The 19,000-nt window shown below is 37.6% G+C and overlaps 1 protein-coding gene across 1 annotated transcript in view; it reads left to right on the top strand.

The window, feature by feature from the left end:
* Nucleotides 1-14,065, top strand: part of LOC140330020 (phospholipid scramblase family member 5-like) — a 37,681-nt gene extending 23,616 nt beyond the window's left edge. The window contains exons 6-7 of the mRNA XM_072410385.1: nt 5,491-5,652; nt 13,517-14,065. Of these exons, the coding sequence (XP_072266486.1) occupies nt 5,491-5,652; nt 13,517-13,555 (201 nt within the window). The 3' untranslated portion in view covers nt 13,556-14,065. The remainder of the gene's footprint in view (nt 1-5,490; nt 5,653-13,516) is intronic.
* The last annotated feature ends 4,935 nt before the right edge of the window (nt 14,066-19,000 follow it).

Genomic DNA, 19,000 nt, shown 5'->3' on the forward strand with positions numbered 1-19,000 from the left:
CCTTAGGCAATGCTTTAGACCTTAGCGTCTAGTGGTACATTACAAATAGAAAAGTTGAGTCTGCAAAGAAATTTGGGCATCATTTTCTGTATGATATTTTAATTATTTTACATTGGAGTACCTTTTATCTTATTGGAAAAGCTCTTCTTTTCCTTCTAATTATTAACATTCCATTGAATTCTATTTGCTGGCATAAATGAGTAACAGCCAAACCTCTTATCACAAATGTTCTGACTGAGCCTATGTAGACACATCAGATGATATGAATGGTCAGACTCCTCTTGAGCGAGAATATGATGTGTACAGAGATTGCCTTCCCAATGGATCCATGAACGACAGATGATGAACGACGGCAATAGAAGTGAAGGGAGGAGAGCACAGCGGAGCTCGCTTGTTCTCCCCTCTCAATAGAGCAGAATAGTGCTGTATGTACAGCGCTCATTTGTTCAACAATCAGACTTTTGTCACTGAGAACGATTATGAAGATTGTTTCCAGCGACAAAAATTGAGGGTGTGTACGCAGCCTTAGGCTTGATTGCAGAATAAGATAAGGTGTGCTTGGCTAGCTCTGGTAAAGCTAGGGAGTGCTCTATACAAAGTTTGGCAACTAGATTACAAAGACAAAGCTACTCAATAATTACCCTATCTTGCCATTCTCCACTCTCAAGAAGAAGTTCTCTTCTCAAGTCTGTTCAGAAACCAACCAGTAGAGATGTTCCTCTATGCCTCCTGCTACACTAAGTGGTTCCGCCTGCTGACATTCAAGTCACTGGACAACCATGTCCTGTAATGGTGTGAAGGTGGGAGGGAGTGATCACTGAGTGCAATAGGGAACACAGGAGATTGATACTGATTTACATTTACAGCCCACCTATCCAGTCATTTTTGGCATTGATAGACTTTCCAAAAACTGCTCAGCCCCTATTGCATTTAATACTTGCTTGCGTTGACTTCAACCCTTCCCCTCCCTCCTCTACTACCAAAACAAGAATGCTGTGCATTACAGATGTTCTGTTTAGGACAGAAGCTGTACCTGCGGCTGACATAAAACATTTTTTGTATACAGTAATAGGCTCAAAATACGTTTTATGTTCTTCACTGTTTGGTGTAAATCAGCCATGTTTGCATTTCCAGGTTTAAAGCACATATGGAGGTAACTCCAATTATCCAATCATGTGAACCTTTTTATATTTACTTTTCAAAGCTAAATATCTATCTTTTTATATTGAATTACCCCATAATATGATACCTTCTACATACAAGGTATTATCATATACCATAAGATATCCTATATTGTAATAATGCTACCTAATAAAATAATGATATACCATTATATATTTTTTTATTAGTGTGAGCCATAGCAGTGATACAAACATTAGATAAACCTTAGAGATATCCACAAAGTGCACATGAATACAAACACAAGACAATTTTAGAAATTAGAAGCAGACTGCAAACCAAAGACACTGAAAAAACCTTTCTTGGAGTTATATCCCTTTAACGTTTTCTGATAAAGGTGATGGAAATGTCAGGGAAATAATTGTAGCCATAAATGCTCTCTGTCAGTACCAGTTAACCTTTCTATCATATTTCTGTTAATACCCACTTCTAAAGCAATCACATGTTTTATTATCAACAGTAAAGTTCAATGATCAGACTAAAGAATGTCTGCACCATAGTAGGAACATTAGTGTTATGCTAACCATTACCTTGTATCCCTTCATTTGAGTCCAGTAATATGAACTCATTTATAGTTCATCGTACTATGTTATCTCAATAAAATAATATGGATACAAAATATAAATTACAAACCAGGACAGGTCTCCACATTTATTTCTGTTATTTTACTGGCCTGAATGCCAAAACGAGTCCCTGATTGTAGCCTGAGGCTAATCATTTACCAACATTGGATCTGATTGTATAATAATACAATATATTTTATTAAACACGTCATATTATTTTAATATTTTAAAAAACACGTCACAAGCAATTTTTTTATGTATACATAATAATGTCATCTGATTAAATGTGCAGTCCTCCTATGTACCCGTAGCCACTCTGGGATACAATATTATGGAATAAGGCTTATGCAAGTGTAGATGTACAGAACAGAGATAAGAGTAATTATATGTTACCCACCAGGATGCAAAGAATCTAAAATGTTACCTATTACCTGGCATGCATAAAATATATAAAAATTTACCTAACCAGCCTGAATCATATTTCAATGTTAAAGCTACAAAACCCAGTAAGAGATCAAGCAGCAATGAGAAAACAAGCAACCTCGGTGTAAAATGAGTAGCTGATCATTTGAAGACAGGTGCTATGACCTCTGCTGAGCTTTTGCAAGAAACAAGTTAAGGGTTGTATAGGAGGAAAGAAAAATATTGTTACTCATGAAAAGTTTACACGCCTTATCACAATTTCAGAGCTTACATGGGTTCTTATAAAGGTCCAATCCCCAAAACTCAATAATACAAAAAAAAACTAAGAAAGAATACTACACAAAATGGTTATCTGTTGGATATATCTGTTTTATAGATTTTTTATATTTTATCCACACAAATCAACCAATTTCTACAGCAACAAAACTCTTATTCAGAAATGGAAAAATATCGAAAGGGGTCATGGGCAAGGTAACAGCCATGATGTTCCATTTGATAGGGATTGAAGCAGGCACAGAAAAAAGCCTTCCTGTTTGCTAAATTGGTATGGTCCCAAACTGCCTACTTTCCTCTCTTGCAAAGTGACTGGGGGTGCAGGGCTCTAACCAATCAAACAATTTTCTCTTTTTATGCAGAAGTATGAAAGTTGTAGATGGGTCAACTGGACATTACCTTTGGCTTGTTAATGGTCTGGTTCTGAATTTGCAAACACATGTACAGAACATAGCAAAATGCAGAAAAGCATGAATACAAAAAAGTGACATTGTACATTGCCCAGGTAACTAGGATGTCCATCAAACCAATCCAAAACTACCCCCTGCCCCTTGCCATTCCCCTCCTCAACCACAATGACACGTAACAATACATTTCTTGGAAAATGGTGGTCGTTATGGCTCATTATGATTAAAAACAATAATCACAATACCAACAGTAATAACTACATTATCATAAAATCCCAGCCTATTTTGTCCCCTGAATAAAAAAAAAAAAAAAAACAACATAAACAATAAACATACATCTACTCCCTTCCCGGTTGTAAGCCCTTAGAGGCACTGCTATAACTTATGTTCCCCGGCACAAAGGCCACACTGGCTGGAGAACGAGAACCATACTCACAGCCCCTTCTTAACCACCACTGTAAAGGTAGCCCAAATTATTAATAATTTTGAGATCCCACACCTAATGTGGTTCTCTCTTCTGTCCAACACACCACTAAAAGATATATATAAGAATCTCAACTGATCTTCACAATTAAAAAGTCTCTCACCCCTCTGCCCCCTTTTCTTTTCAAACCTGGGCAGGAGGGAGGGAAGCTTACGCCCTTTCTTCTAGCTGACTCCTCCCACTTTCTCATTATCCTCTCTAATAAAACCTCTTTCTCTCCACCTACTTTTTAAACTTTCCACCAATCCCAGCTTCCCTAACATTTATGATATATATATATATATATATATATATATATAAATGTTTATAACAGGTAATCTTACCAGCTTTATAGATAGAGAATACAGTATTTAATTCGCAATACTGCAGCAAAACCTAATATTTGAAGATTTTGAAGATCTGTATAATGTTTTTTAACAGTAAAAAACACTGTAAATTTGTCATTGCCAGCACTGTAATGCTTTCTTGAGTCCTTCCTCAATTTTCTAGCTGGTAGCGTTGCATCTAATTATCATTACATTGGTCTTTGTCTCTTAAATTCTTTTTGGTGCCACTGAAACCAGCATGCTTGCAGGTGCAGTGCAGTAAACGTGAGACTAAAATCAGGCTACCAGGCAAAGACGTTGACTTTTAGCTTTGAAGATTTTACAAAAAACACATTAAAAATTCCCTTTCTCTCAGATTATGATATAATGAACCCATTGCTGCCAGAAATATGTTACCTTTGTGAAGGTTTTGGTTTCCTGCAAAAAGAAAAAAAGAGTGAGAGCTTTATTGTGCTGCTGTATGAGGAGGTTAGTGCACATCACAGCAGTGTTTATGTCTGAACAGAAAACACAAGCACAAGGAACATTTCTGACCTCAATTGCTTTGATGAAAAACAAAAAGTCACACACACACATGAACTTTTCACAGGTGATGATCTGCTAGCTAAAACAGGTAAATGCCAAAAATATATTTAAAAAGTGCACTGTAAACAGACCAGTATTAGAAGATATAGAGTTCTGTATTTGTGGAAAGTGTTTATTTATATAGCATTACATTTATAGCCTCTCTACAAACCATCAGGTCTCACCAGGCAATGAGAATGCACCATTAAAGCAACCCTTTTCTATCTCCCAAATTAGAAAAACTGGATTTTTTTCTGCAGTTATATAGCAATGGCATCTTTAATGCTTCACACTATACCCTGGAGGAGCTAAAAATCTAAAGTGCCTAATTTATTAAAGTGGTCCTAGACTGGGGAAGATAGGCTGTCATTGGAGAACCAGTGTGATCCAACACACCTGGAATAGATCTGGTCCAGGATTGAAAACTTTTATTAAAGTTGCAAAAATGTTGCAAAACATTTTTACGAAATCCATTCAAGGTTGGATCACCCAGGTCCTCCATGATAATTTATTTTCTCCAGTCTTAGAGTTTTAATAAATCAGGCCCAATGTCTCTACCATAGCTAAATTACATTTACACAGTTCAAAGGCAAATTTGAGGGGAAGCCAATTAAGCTACCAGTAAGCTACCAGTACGTTTTGGTTGTGTGTGGGAGAAAACCAGTGTGGCTGGGCAGGTAGGGAACATACAAACTTCATGCAGATAGTCCCGTCCTTGCTGAGAGGAGAACCTGGGACTCTAGTGTTCCATACAAAATAGCGGAACAAACAATTTATATAAAAGTGTTTCCTGTTTATCCTGCCAAAAGGTTTGTCATTTTGAATAACCATTCCTGTGATATGCACACGTCATTCTGCAATTTTAGATTAGTCTATTTTGCTTCACTAATGAAAGTGTATCCTCCCCAGCCTTAGGGAGCGTTGCTAAATTGGGCCCAATAGCAGCTTCAATGGATGCAAAAGTAAGAGGTTCCTAGTTTTGTCATGGTTGCAGAACACTTGGAAAGTGAGTGAGTGCCATAATCTGAAAATATGCACAGATTATGGCAAGAGTTTATCCATACCACTGTGGGTTTATTTCTGCTTTAAGACTTCTGGGCAAATCATCAATACTAAACAGGTACAGGTTGCCCATTGGTAAATGTTTGATTTTTTACAGATACAGAGATAGAAAATAAATGTGACCAATTGACTGGTATCAAAGGATCTGCATTATGAACTCTGAAATGTTACGTAATAAAGGTTTTCACATTTGTTTTTATATTCTTTAGGTAAAAACCTTAAATGAAAAGTCAGTGATTGGCAAGATTTCCAAGTACTGGTCAGGATTTGTAAATGACGTTTTTACCAATGCTGATAATTTTGGCATAGAATTTCCTGTTGATCTGGATGTTAAACTGAAAGCTGCTTTGATTGGCACCTGCTTCCTTATAGTAAGTATATTTGTTGCAGTGATTCCATATTATATCTCTGTGTTCCAGATAAACCAAGAGTATAGGATAATGGATCCAGGTAGCAGAAGAAGCTATATTTTTCAGTGACCTTCTACAGCAGAGGGCAAGTTAGGTTACTATAAGGTACACAGGCAAAATCAAATGTACATATATGCATCACTCTTAGTTGCTCCGGATGTCCAAATTCTGTTCTAGGTTTAAGGAGTTTGTCTCTGTAAAATTAGAGATAGCAAAGTATGAATGTCACACTTACCTCGTCCTCACTAAAGCGCAGACGCCTCTCTCCTGCGCATGCGGGCAGTTCTGACGCTGGGCGTGGATCTGTTTCCAAGCTTTATCAGTTCCATCCAATCAGAAAATAGCCTCTTGACCATCCCTGGCTATTTAGCTAGCTTATAGACTGCACTCAGTGTTTGTGCATTGTGTCCCTATTGTGCCGACGTCCTAGTTCTGTTGAGCTAGTTCCTGTTCACCTGGTGCTTAATTCAGTGTTTCATGTGTCCAGCTCCTGCGTTTACCCTTCCTTGTCCAGTCTGTTGGTTCCCAGCCAACTTCCCCGTGCTGTTCCAATGTTCCTGTCTGTCTGTGGATATCCCTGAGTCACCTGTACCTCATGTTGCTTCCAGTGTCTCCTGTGTTCCCTGTGCCTGCAGTGGCCCCTGTGTCGCTGGTGTCTGTCTCCTGGATCAATGGTAATAGACGCCTGGCGTGTGGCCTGACCTCTCTTGCTTGCTGCCTGCCTCGACTATCCTTCTGCTTAGTGATTTGGTACCCTGCTTTGCCCACCTTGGTGTGCCCAAGGACTGCAACCTGACAGTAACCAGCAGCGCAACATCCTCACCATCAGAGGTTCTGGAGAAGATCTGGTTACTGCTTAGACTCTGCGCCTTGGCCCTTCTCAGGGCTCACACCACCTCCGCGCAAACGTACCACCTCTGTAACGCCCCCTAGTGGTCATGTCTCTCTCTGTGCGTGACGTGGTTTAGGATTTGAGTTTGCTTTCTGTTCGCTGCTTACTTTTTCCAAAGATTATGTGAAATTATGTTTTTGGGTATTTTCTATTCTGAGTAAATATTTTTAGGCCATTTTCTTTTAGGATGAAAAGTTTAATGGGTATTTGATACTAGGAGCAATTACATGGGGTATTGTAATACCCTAAGAACATTCAAACTTATAAGTGGCAGATTTGCATGTATGTGAACTGGATTCACAGTGCTGTATTCTAGGCCTACCTGGAAAACAAAAATAGATCCTTGACCTTTATTGCAGTATTAGTTAGGTGAAGAACATTGGGCCTATGAAGGAGCAAAATCACACAATAGGTTAATTCTCTGGTTTATTTTCTTTATGGCAAACAACATGTTTCCTTTTAGAACAAGTTCAGTACAGCAGAACCTGATTGCCTCCTAGTGCTGTACAGGGGAAGCTGACACTGAAAATAAAGTATACAGGTAGTGTACAGGTTAAAAACGAGATAGGGATTGCGGGTTTAGTGAAATTTGTAGTTGCATTTGTATGAAATTCTGAACAGGTATAATATTTTAAAAAATGCAAGTAGGAAAGATGTTTGCCTCAACATTATTAGGCAGCATGGTGACAGTTACTGTATAAAATCCTTACTGTGAGTTAATCACAAACAAAGCAAAAAACAAATCTTTATGGAGCCTAGGCATTCATTAACTTTTGTAGCAAGCTGTGCTTTGATATGCAAAAAGTAACCACTGCAGAGTTTTTCTTGGTCATTAGAGATACAAGAAGCTGCAGAAAGAGCTCATCCCCTAAGATCACCCACAACCTCAGCTGTGATGCAGATTTCTTCTGCATGTCCTGCAAACCACCCCTCCCACCTTCAAGTCTCAATTCTGCGCACGAGCAAGCAGGGAAGGCCTGTTTGTATGTAAGAGGCATCCGTATGTTGGATGTCCTTAACCCGGGGACTATCTGTATTTAAACACAAAGGGCTCTATTTATAAAACAAGGAACTAGGCATTCCCTCAAACATTCCCTGGAGGGAATCAACTGCTGCTATTGAAACACATGGACCTGGAAGATTCTCACAAGGAAATGTCTGATTCCCTCTTTTAAAAAAAGAGCCCAAAATAATTTTTCTTTAACGTTTAAACGGGTAGGGGTAGATTTTTACTGCTGTTTATGTTCCTGTTTGGGATACTCCTAACATTATTGGTCCTGGTGACCATTGTCACTAAAACAGAAAGTAAGAGGAAACACATTTATTTTGAGTTGTCATCAGAGAAAAAGGTGTGGGAAAATTGACAAATACACCTGTACTTGGGAATATTTTGTGGTATAAAAATTAGAAGGGCACAAACAAAAAGTAGTCTTAATGTGGTTTTAATCGAAACGTAAAAGTAAAAAAAGCAAAGTTTCCTAAAATGCATTTAATGATTTTAATAAATACCTAATTGTACTAATGTCAATTGCATATCTGTTGCTTTTTTTCTGGAATACTAAAAATATTATTAATATTAATACTATGTTTTTAATAAAATATTAACAGCACATTATGACAAGCACAACTTTTCTTTCCTTACAAGATACTATCATAAATAATACATTTTATAATCTCATCAGTACTGGAAATATATATTTTTGTTTAAGTTTTTGTGACTAGAATCACAAAAGTGCTTAGTATAAAAAGTCATACTGCTGTTGATATTGCGTTAAAAAAGGCACAGTATATAGCAGAAGATATTGCTTGAAAGCTTCACTTTGAGTAAAAAAACTGAAATGAAATGTCCATATCACTGATATATTTAGTATAGTGATAGTATATTTTAAGTTAAAAAAAATGACTCCAAAATTTGTGATGTTCCCCATGTAATGGCAGAAGCTAATCCCTAATCCCACATACCTATCTAAAATAAGGGTAATATAGAAAAAACTGCCAACTATATGCAAGTAGGTTTAACATTCATGGAAGAATTCCTCCTGTAAATAATTATAATAATATAATAATAAAATGATCGTATAAAAGTAAATTCCTTGCTGGACACAAGACGGTATGACTTTACAAAGGCATCATAAATGGTCTGAATTAGGTGTATTTTTTACATTAGTAAAGTAGTTTAATGTTCCCACCCAGAGCAAGCAAGCCCCAACTGCTTTCAATAAGAACCGAATAAAAAAAATACTGTTCCATGCAGCTCTATCGTGTAACATAAAGGTTTAGATATCCTGTGTCATATGTTTGAGTTTCCTTTAAGAACAGTCCTGTGAAAGGGATCCAGAGAGGGGAATATTTAGTAAAGGGACCAGGCATTGTTGGTACCTCTATATCCTGTTTTGTTTTAATATTTTTCTAGGTGACATAACTTGAGGTTTTTATGGTATGGAATGCTTTGTTTGCTAAGCAGTGGACACAGCAATGTAGCATTTTATGGGGAGGTGGTGAGAAGTTCCTGGCTTTGCCCAGAAAGACGAGAGCCAGAGTTATGAAATAACACATTTATTAAACATATTCCCCCCTGAGACTGATGCACTTGGTACAGTGTAGTTGTAGCTTCTCTAGACCGTTCAAATAAAAGTCCTTTGGTTGTGTTGCAAACTAGCTGTCAGCAGCATCTTTGACGTCAGAAATGTCCTCAAAACGTTGCCCCTTCAGGTGTTTCTTTAAATTCGGGAACAGATAATAGTCCGAAGGGGCCAGGTCAGGTGAGTAGGGGGGATGGTGGACCAATTAGAAACCCAGAGTGTTCAATTTGGCAGCCACAACGTTGGATGTGTGCTCCGGTGCATTGTCCTGCAAAAAAAGGATCCCTTTGGTAAACTTTCCACAGCATTTCGTCTTAATTGCCTCCTTCAGCTGGTCCAGGAGTTTAGCATTATACTGTCCGGTGATACTAGAGCACTGAGGTAGGTAGTCCACCAACAGAATACCGTCTTTGTCCCAGAAAACCGAAGCCATGACTTTTTTGGCTGATTTCTAGGTTTGGAACATCTTCGGCCACAGGGACCCGCTATGGCGCCATTCCTTTGACTGTTCCTTGGTTTCAGAATCATAGATGTGGAGCCAGGTTTCATCCTCAGTCACTAACCTAGCCAAAAAGTCCTGTGCAGCTTCAAAATGGGCCAAAACAGCTTCGGATGCTTTAACTTGTTCCTTCTCCTGATCACTGTTCAAACATTTCGGAACCCACTTCGCTGAAAGCTTGCGCATGCCTAGTGTTAGCACTGCAGGTCGTGCCGGCGCCGCTGCTCCTAATTGCAGGCATGGGTGCCGGGTCCTATCTTTCAGGTAACCCCACTACCTCTGTTCCATGCCTGAGTTTCCTTCCTGCTGGAGACTTGCTCTGGGGTTTGAGCTGGCGTGGGTGTGTCTCTCTTAATCTATGAGGTAAGACATACACGCCCTCTGTTTTCTACAGCCTATGGCTGGTTTTCTGCAGGTATTTAAAGGCACCTCCTACTACACGAAGTTGCTTGAGCACTCTCAAGGTTTTACCCTGTGTAACTCCCAGTGCTAAGGAGTTTTCTCTGTTTGCTTTACTGTGTACCGGACCTTGTTTCTTACCCTTGGACTTTGCCTGTTTGCCGCCTGACCCTGACTTCGGATTACATTTTTGGACCTTTGCCTGATTGCCACCTGACCCTGACCTCGGATCTTGTTTCTGGACTTTGTCTGATTGCCATCACCTTCTTGGCCACGCAAGCCCCTCAGTGCTTGCATCGGGTATCCTGACTCCTGTGGTCAGCTGCCACTGGCCTGGGGATTGCTCTGGAGTGGCACCCGGCAGCTACCCTGCAGCCCAAGCCTTTCCTCATCATCAGAGGCTCTAGTGAAGACCTGGTAGCGGCTTAGTTACGCCCCTCTGGAGCATACCCAGTCAGTGGCACAGTGGGTCCACACCCGCTTGCATAACATCTAGGATAGCGGTGATAACAAACCCAACACGCTCCCGTGAGATGTCAAGTATCTGGGCTATCTTTTTTTGCAGATATTTGCCGGTCCTCAATAATTAGCTCATGGACAGCATGGCAGGTTCCTGAGTCAGTTGAGGTTGGGGGGCGCCCACTGCGGGGCTCATCTTCAACGGTGAAATGCCCAGTCTTGAAACGAGATATCCATTATTTTTCATTTTTCCCTAAAAAGGGGGGGCTGTCTTATTTGATGGCCCTGCCTTATCATCGGGGAAACACGGTATAATTTTAGGGGTGCATCACTAGAGGCATCATCTACAGGTGGAAGGAGGTCCTGATTCCATTATATAGAGCCTTAGTTCGACGTCATGTAGAATAGTGTGTCCATTATTAAAGGCCCGAGCCCAGGAGTGGGCAACCAAAGTATGTAGGTTCTGAGTATAAAACATAACAGGAAACTTAATATTTAAAGCCTCTAGAAAAAGAGGGGATATAAGGACCATGATTAAAACTTTCAAATGCACTAAGGTTATGAATAAGGTTCAAAGAGCATGAAAGGACATGACAAACTAGCAGGAGGAATGTTTAAGAGTAATGTTAGAAAGTATTAATTTGCCGAAGTAATGAATACTTTCAATAGACTCCCAGCTAAGAAAACATCTAATACAGTGCTGCACAGCATGCTTTTAGTTAGACTGGATGAAGACACAATGAGGTAAGCAGCAAAGTGCTTATAATCAGTTGTTTCAGAAGTGCTTTCCAGCAAGTTCTTGGGTGATGACTATTTCCTGTCAGCATGAACACCTGCTGCACTTAAAGGATTATGTCTTCTATAAGCCTGAAAGCCTGAAGTACAGTGTTAGTTTCCTAATATAGTTGATTTGTTAAAAAAGAAGAGCCTACATTGTTATTATTAAAAAGGAAATGTCTGATTCCCTCTTTTAAAAAAAGAGCCCAAAATAATTTTTCTTTAACGTTTAAACGGGTAGGGGTAGATTTTTACTGCTGTTTATTTTTATTATTTTTTATTTTTTATTATTTTTTATTATTATTATTATTTATTATTTATTATTATTATTTATTATTTATTATTATTATTATTTATTATTTTTTATTATTATGTTAATCCATTTTTAAATGCTGACTATCCTTTACATTAACAATGCATCAACTACTTGTTACCACTAGATGGCGATATCTGCATAGGAGTTCAGATGCTGCATCAATACCTATATGAACATCATTTATACCTTTGTAATAATACAAGTGCAAATTTTTTTTATATAGTAAATGTATTTACTAAAATAAACCAAGTATAGGCAACATAATGCATAAATCATATATAAATTGTCCATAAAAGAAAGTCATATAAGTTTTTTCAGTTGCCATTATTTTTCGGTACTAGGCGTTCAAAAATCTGTTCATGTTACAATACATAATTTTTTTTGTGAACAATGAAATACTTCCAAAATTTAGGAATATATTCCAGACATGTCCCAATACACTATAAATGTATCTTTTTTCAAAACCTCCACCCTTATCCCTAAAATGCTGTATTCTGTCAAACTTGAAGCATTGACTTGACCCTAGCTAAGATTATGTCATCAGTCTGCTGCAGGTAGGAGAAAGCACGTTCCCAGTCTCCTTTCCTCTACAACATTTTAACCAAAAATACAGTCATGTGAAAGGCTGATCTATGCAACACTACCAAGAGCTGCACGCCAACCAGAATTAACATGATGGGTCTGATTTATTAAAGCTCTCTGACACTGGAGAAGATAGACTATCATGTGAGAACCTGGGTGATCCAGTAAATTTGGAATAGATCTAGGTAAGGTTTGAAGACATTTGCCAACTGATCGCAAGGGGTTTATAGAAAATCCATTCCAAGATCACCCATATTCTACCATATTCTCCCGTGGTTGGAGAGAATACACTTTCATCTGTGAAACTGGGTGATTCTGCAAACCTGGAATGGCTCTGGTCCAGGATTCAAAACATTTGCTAGCAAATAGCAATGGGCTTTGAAGAAATACATTCCAGGTTTGCTGGATCACCCAGCTTCACTGATAAAAGTGTACCCTCTCCAGCCTTGGAGAGCTTTAATATTTAATATAATATTTTAATATAATAATTTTTTTTCAGTACAGAAAGTAGATGCTAACCCTAGATTACGTCTCCATAAAGATGTCCCCATCCAATCCATTTTAGGGAATGCATTGTGTGCCCTGTGAAAGGTAAAACATTTATGTGAAATTCTAGCAATACATTGCGTAATATTTTAAAACAATTCAATAAACATTATCAATGATCTGACGTAATTATAAAATAACCTTATTATCAAATAATATTTGGGGAGGAATTTTTTATCAAATTGCTTGGGCAAGACTTTTTGCTCAGCATACAGATGTTTTTATCCAATCTCAATTATCATACAAGCATCTGGTACATCAAGTTCTTGTAGACAATTACAAAAGTTTGATTTATACGTTTCAGTAAATGTCAGATTCCTTGATTTATAAATTGACTCCTTTGATTGAAAATAGCATAGAGAAAAAAAACACACAGGCCCTGAGTTATTAAAGTTCTCTAAGCCTGGTGAAGTTACACTTTCATCAGTGAAGCTGGGTGATCCAGCAAACATGGAATGGATTTCCTAAAAGTCATTAGCTATCTGCTAGCAAATGTTTTCAATCCTGAACCAAGTTTATTCCAGGTTTGCTGGATCACCCAGCTTCACTGATGAAAGTGTATCCTTTCCAGCCTTTGAGAACTTTAATAAATTAGGGCCCTAGTCTATGCCTAGCAGGACACACATTGCTTGTCTTGTGTGTATTTAGAGAAAATTATATCTGATTATAGGCTACCTTAAAGCTTTAGGGAATTACGCACAGGGCTTAGTTTAAGTTTATAATACGTCAAGTCTATGTCATTTTCTGAACATACTTTTTTGTATTATTTGTAGGATTTGATGTACTTTGAGCAGTCTTCAGATGGAATCTAAGGACAACAATGAATTACCAAAAAAGCCAAGAGTGGAATAATCCCCGGACATCATTTACTGACTACATTTACACAACAGAGAAAAATGTTTCATAACTAAAGCTGACCCTCTACCTAAATAAAAGGCATACAAGGAAGCAAAACTATCTGGAACTAGACCAATAAATTATAATTTTATAACAAAAATTGCTAGTTATTTTCTATGAATATTTAGACAAATCAAAAACCAAGTCTAAACCTTAAAGTTGTCATTGAAAGTGATTGAATAGAAAGATTTATATGTGGTCGTAAGTCCGAACTACAAAAGTTTGGTGCTTAGGAAGTAATTTGTCTTCTATATTCTACCGTCATTTTCTGTACATCACTACACTAAGACTATATGAGCATTTCAGTTTATTCTAGTTAGAAATTTTAAATGCACAGTTTTTATGGGTTTCTAGGTTTTTCAGTACAGTTAAAGATATAAAATAAAATAATGTCTTGTAAGTTTGACATCTTCTTCTCTTTCTTTTTTGCACAAAATGGTGTTGCACTTAAAAAAAAAAATAAACCAAATTTTTACTTTTAAAAAAATACAGTTTTGTAAAATACATTTTTTTTATTTAGATCTGCTTTATTGAAGAGCTGTGTACTAGAGACTTTTATACAATGAGTTTCCATGAGATGGCAGTCAAAGCTCATTTTTTTTGTGGTTAACTCATTGGATGTGTGGTATGAGAGCTGCCATTGCCGAGATCATCTGCTGAAAATCCTAGTTGTTTCTAGATAGCATTATTATTATTATTATTATTATTATTATTATTATTAATAAACAGGATTTATATAGCGCCAACATATTACGCAGCGCTGTACATTAAATAGAATTGACCCAGAACAGGAAACAGATAGGGACTCTTTCTGAACTGCATACCTACATTATGGGTGAAACATCCCCAAACATATTGAAGTGTTTCTTTACCAAAACTTTTTCTTTTCTGGTTGTTTTAGTGTAGAGAAGGTATAAATCTTTTACCAGGTTATTGTTCAATGGCTTTTATTCCACTGAGTTTCTGCTCTTTTCTGGGTCATTCCTGTGAGTTGCACATTTTCCCTTTCCCTTTTTTATATAATTCTTTTTAAAATCTAGAAATGATTGTGTATGGAAATCCCAGCAGATCAGCGGTTTCTCAAACTAGCCTGCCTGACATCAACAACCATCCCATGTCCCTCTTAGTTCTGACGCTGGATATTTAGTTATATTTTTTTAGATAGTTATTTTTCACGTTACCCAAACTTGCACTGCACAAGCACAAGATTGGTTGACATATCTACCTAAAAATGTAAAAAGTTAAAAAAAATGTCAAAAGTGTCAATCTGACTGAGCACTTTTTACATTTTAGGACCACCATAATGCATAGGGGCTTCCTGGTGACACATGCCTGATGTCAGGCATACACAGAAGGAGCAGTACACAGCCAGCTGGGATATATGGTGCAAATATCTGCTGGTTTCCTGTTATGTCTTTACCGCCACCCTTTTATATAATGCTAAAAATGTGGCAATAGCTCCACTTTAATCACCTTTCTTCTCCATTCTGATGCTCGGTTGGCTCATCAGCAGGTCATCTTGATATTTGCAATGCAATTGGATGACAAGCAGTTGCACCTAAGTGTCGAGTGAGTATATGTCACCTGGGAAGGTATTATATGTGTATTTACAAAGAAATATTAGGCTATTAAAGCAACATGGGTGCATAGTACATGATAAGAAACCTAAATGTCACATTGTGCATTACAGACAGTGCAAATAAAAGCATCAGCAAATCACAACAAAACAAAAAAATTAAATTAATTGAAATTACTGAGTAGAAAGCCATCTAAAAACTTGTGTCCAACCAGAGACAGACACTAGTAGTATTTTTGTTGCTGCCTGTTTCAACTTTTATCTTGTTTTATATATATATATATATATATATATATATATATATATATATATATATATATATTCAGTTGATATCCCTGACTTTTGGCTTACATCTTTTTAAAACTTATTTCTCATGTATATGTCACAACCCTTTTCTTGGAAATGTCATTAACTTTTGGTACAGCAAAGTCGCAAACTGAAAATTCCAACAAACTGTATTGGCCTGTGTCCATGGACCTTAATTCACATCAGACAGGCTATGCATTCCCACAGAAGTGCACAGGAATGCAACATTTACTTAAAGCAATTCAAATGAAGATCAGGAGAAAGTCAACTCCAGGTCAAATATACCTGTTCATGAATTCTGAATGATCTCAAAAGTAGCTCAAACCATTGACACAAGCCGAAAGTCCACTGACACGGGTCCTTACAGAAGTCAAAATGTTCATAACATGCAAAACAGTGCATTTGTTTACCGACTCTAACTTCAGAGAAATATGGAAATCCTACTTTTTGGAATTAGTGATTCTATGAGGAAAGAATTAATAAAAGAACAAAAACAGTAGTTTTCATATAGTAGTTACAGAAATCTCTTCCTAAGAAAAAAATAATGTTATGTTACCTAATTAAGAAATAAGAATTATTCAGCAGTAGCATTTGACTTTAAAACCTAAAGTAATCTATACATTGTTTGCAGTGTACACTACACAACATCTTGTTTCATATGTGACAAGTCTACTTCTAATAATAATGCATATAACACAAGCATGGTATAGTGTATGTTATAACCTGTATTTTGTAACCACATCTGGCACATCTGCAGCATTTACTGTACATATGGAAGAATCGGGTCTCTTACTAATCAATACATAGCCCACATCACCAGGTTTTCTTATCTGTTTCATACATGTGTAGAGTGTTTCACACTGTAACTATATCTGCTGAAAATGTAAACTGTTGAGGGAGTGAACCTTGTCATTCTGTTCCTGGAAAGAAATCCCCCTGTGACTCATGTGCATATGAGATGTGTAATACTGTATAAACAACAAGACGAATTAGACCTAGGGCAGTACCGGTAATGGAAAATACAGAAAACAAGGAATTCACAAAATGTTATTTACAGATGCAAAATTGATCAATGCAATCAATAAGTTCACTTGTTTTATGACATATCTTTAAGCTGAACGCCAAGCTGATTTCACTAGAAATCATTACAGAGATTCTGTCACCAATTTAAAATATTTCATGTAAAACCACAGAAAATTGAGTATTTGATATACTAACAGTGTTTTCCTTTCTCATAAATGTCCTTTCAGTAACTTGCAATGTGCCTTTGAACTCACTAAAGGATAAATTTACTTAATCCCTAGCGAAGCTTTCATCCACCAGCCATCTTCTTTTCTGCTGGTGCAACTCTCCACTCCTCATTTACTCCATTATGTAGATGCTGGGAAAAGAATAAAGATTACTATCAGCCGTCAGAGAGATATCTTCGAGTCTGAGTCAACTGACATCACTTTCAAGATGGCAGTGGCCACAAGGGAGGCTTTCACAGGTAACTAACATACAGTACATGAGGTGTTCGATGCATATACCATTTAGTGTTCAGATGAGATGAATGATCTGGTGACAGGTTCAAGTGTATCTAAACACAAGAACAAAATATAACTATATTGTCGCTTATCTATCCCTTATTGTAGTCTCTACATAAGTATTTTTCAGGCTAAGAATATTTCGGCAGCATGATGGCTCAGAGGTAGCACTCTTGCCTTTGCAGTGCTAGGTCCCAGGTTCGAATCTTGGCCAGGACATTATCTGCATGGAGTTTGCATGTTCCCCCCTCCCACATTCCAAAAACATGCAGTAAGGTTATTTGGCTTCTCCTTTAAAAAAATTGACCTTAGACTACATTAATGACACATGACTATAGTAGGTTAGATTGTGAGCTCCTTTGAGGGACAGTTAGTGACACGACTATAGACTTTGTACAGTGCTGCCTAATATGATGGCGCTATATAAATACTGTGTAATAATAATAACTACAGAACAATTCTGTTGTCAGAAACGTATACTTGATTGATTCTCCAAAGATCCGGTTCAGTGAGTGAGCTATGGTATGCTAATATGGAAATGTGTTCCCCAGGTGGAAATAAAGAAAAAAATATAATATATTTTTGTTTTGGATTTAGATGTACTTTAAGTTATGTTTGAAACACCAATATGTGCAATGACATATCTCAATTACATACAGGCAAAAATCCCTTTTTTACATTTTCTTGAACATGACTGCGTATTCTTTGCAAAGTGGATTTTCATTACATTTACTAAGCGAATTGAAATAGCCCTTAGGTGATAATCCAATATGCTATGTGAACAACTTAAACTAATTTAGTAAATCAATCCCAAATACATAATTCATAAGCCTTGTATCTGTAGTGAAAAAAAAAAACAGTGAACAGCAAAATGTCTAACAAAAGACTGTACCAATTAGCACAAAACTGGAGGAGGAATGAGGCAACATACCAGGGGCACAATGTGCTAAGGCAGCAAACTTTATATTAATGCTTTATTGGAACTATTGACTGCTATCACAGGGTCACGTACCTAGTGGATGTCGAAGGGTGGCCTCCCTAGCATTTCAGGACAAGATCACCTAAAAGTGGTGACAGGTGGCATAAGGGCACTGGAGGTGTTTGAGTGCTCACAGATGAAACATGCTCTGAAATGCCAAGCTAGACTTTCAAATGTCTTCCGACTGAACATGTAGATGACTAAAGATCAGTCTATGGGAAATACATAGAGCAGAAGCCACAGTCAAGAATATCTTCCAGGGATAAATTGGAGTCAGAGGTCGGCAAAAGTATAGGATCAGCAGACACATGAAAAGTCCAATGAATAGCAAAGGTTGGTAACTTGCAGGCAATGGAGTAAAAGAGTAGACAGCAAGAGTTAAGTAAGCAGGCCAAGGTTAGCATCAAGGTATCAGAAGTACGGGTTCCTAACTGGAGGGATAACCCAAACAAAAATACAAGATACAAGAATCAGAAATCACAAATTGGGTCAGACAAGGAAACAGAAAGAAAGCACTGGAATACTGTAGCTTAATTAGCCAGTATAGCTAATGAGCATGTGCATGTAGGCACATGTGTGTGCCCCATGGCGCATGTACAGAAATACGTGGACTGTTGCATTGAGATGTACATACAGGTGTGTCGTGCACAGAAGAATGCGCACATATTTCAGCTGACTTGCTCATTCTTCCCTTACAGCGTCCTGCAATTTCCTGCATTACCATCCTCAGATTCAGAACGGAAGAGGCCACAGGTCAGTGTGGTCTACTGCAGCATGTTGTTGTGTCAGAGAGCACAATGAGCAGTGGTATGTTTCCTTTTTTTTTGTTGATAAGCTGGAGATGTATCAAGGACAAAGTTGAAGTTCAGCTACACTGGAAGTCCTCAAAGTAACTTTTCTGGCAGTGGTTTCTGGATCACAAGGCTGGCTGCGGGTAATTTCAAGCTTTACAAAATAGCTTAATAGATAAAAC

The sequence above is a fragment of the Pyxicephalus adspersus genome, chromosome 4 (genome assembly GCF_032062135.1).
Source record: "Pyxicephalus adspersus chromosome 4, UCB_Pads_2.0, whole genome shotgun sequence".
In the NCBI taxonomy this organism is placed as follows: Eukaryota; Metazoa; Chordata; class Amphibia; order Anura; family Pyxicephalidae; genus Pyxicephalus; species Pyxicephalus adspersus.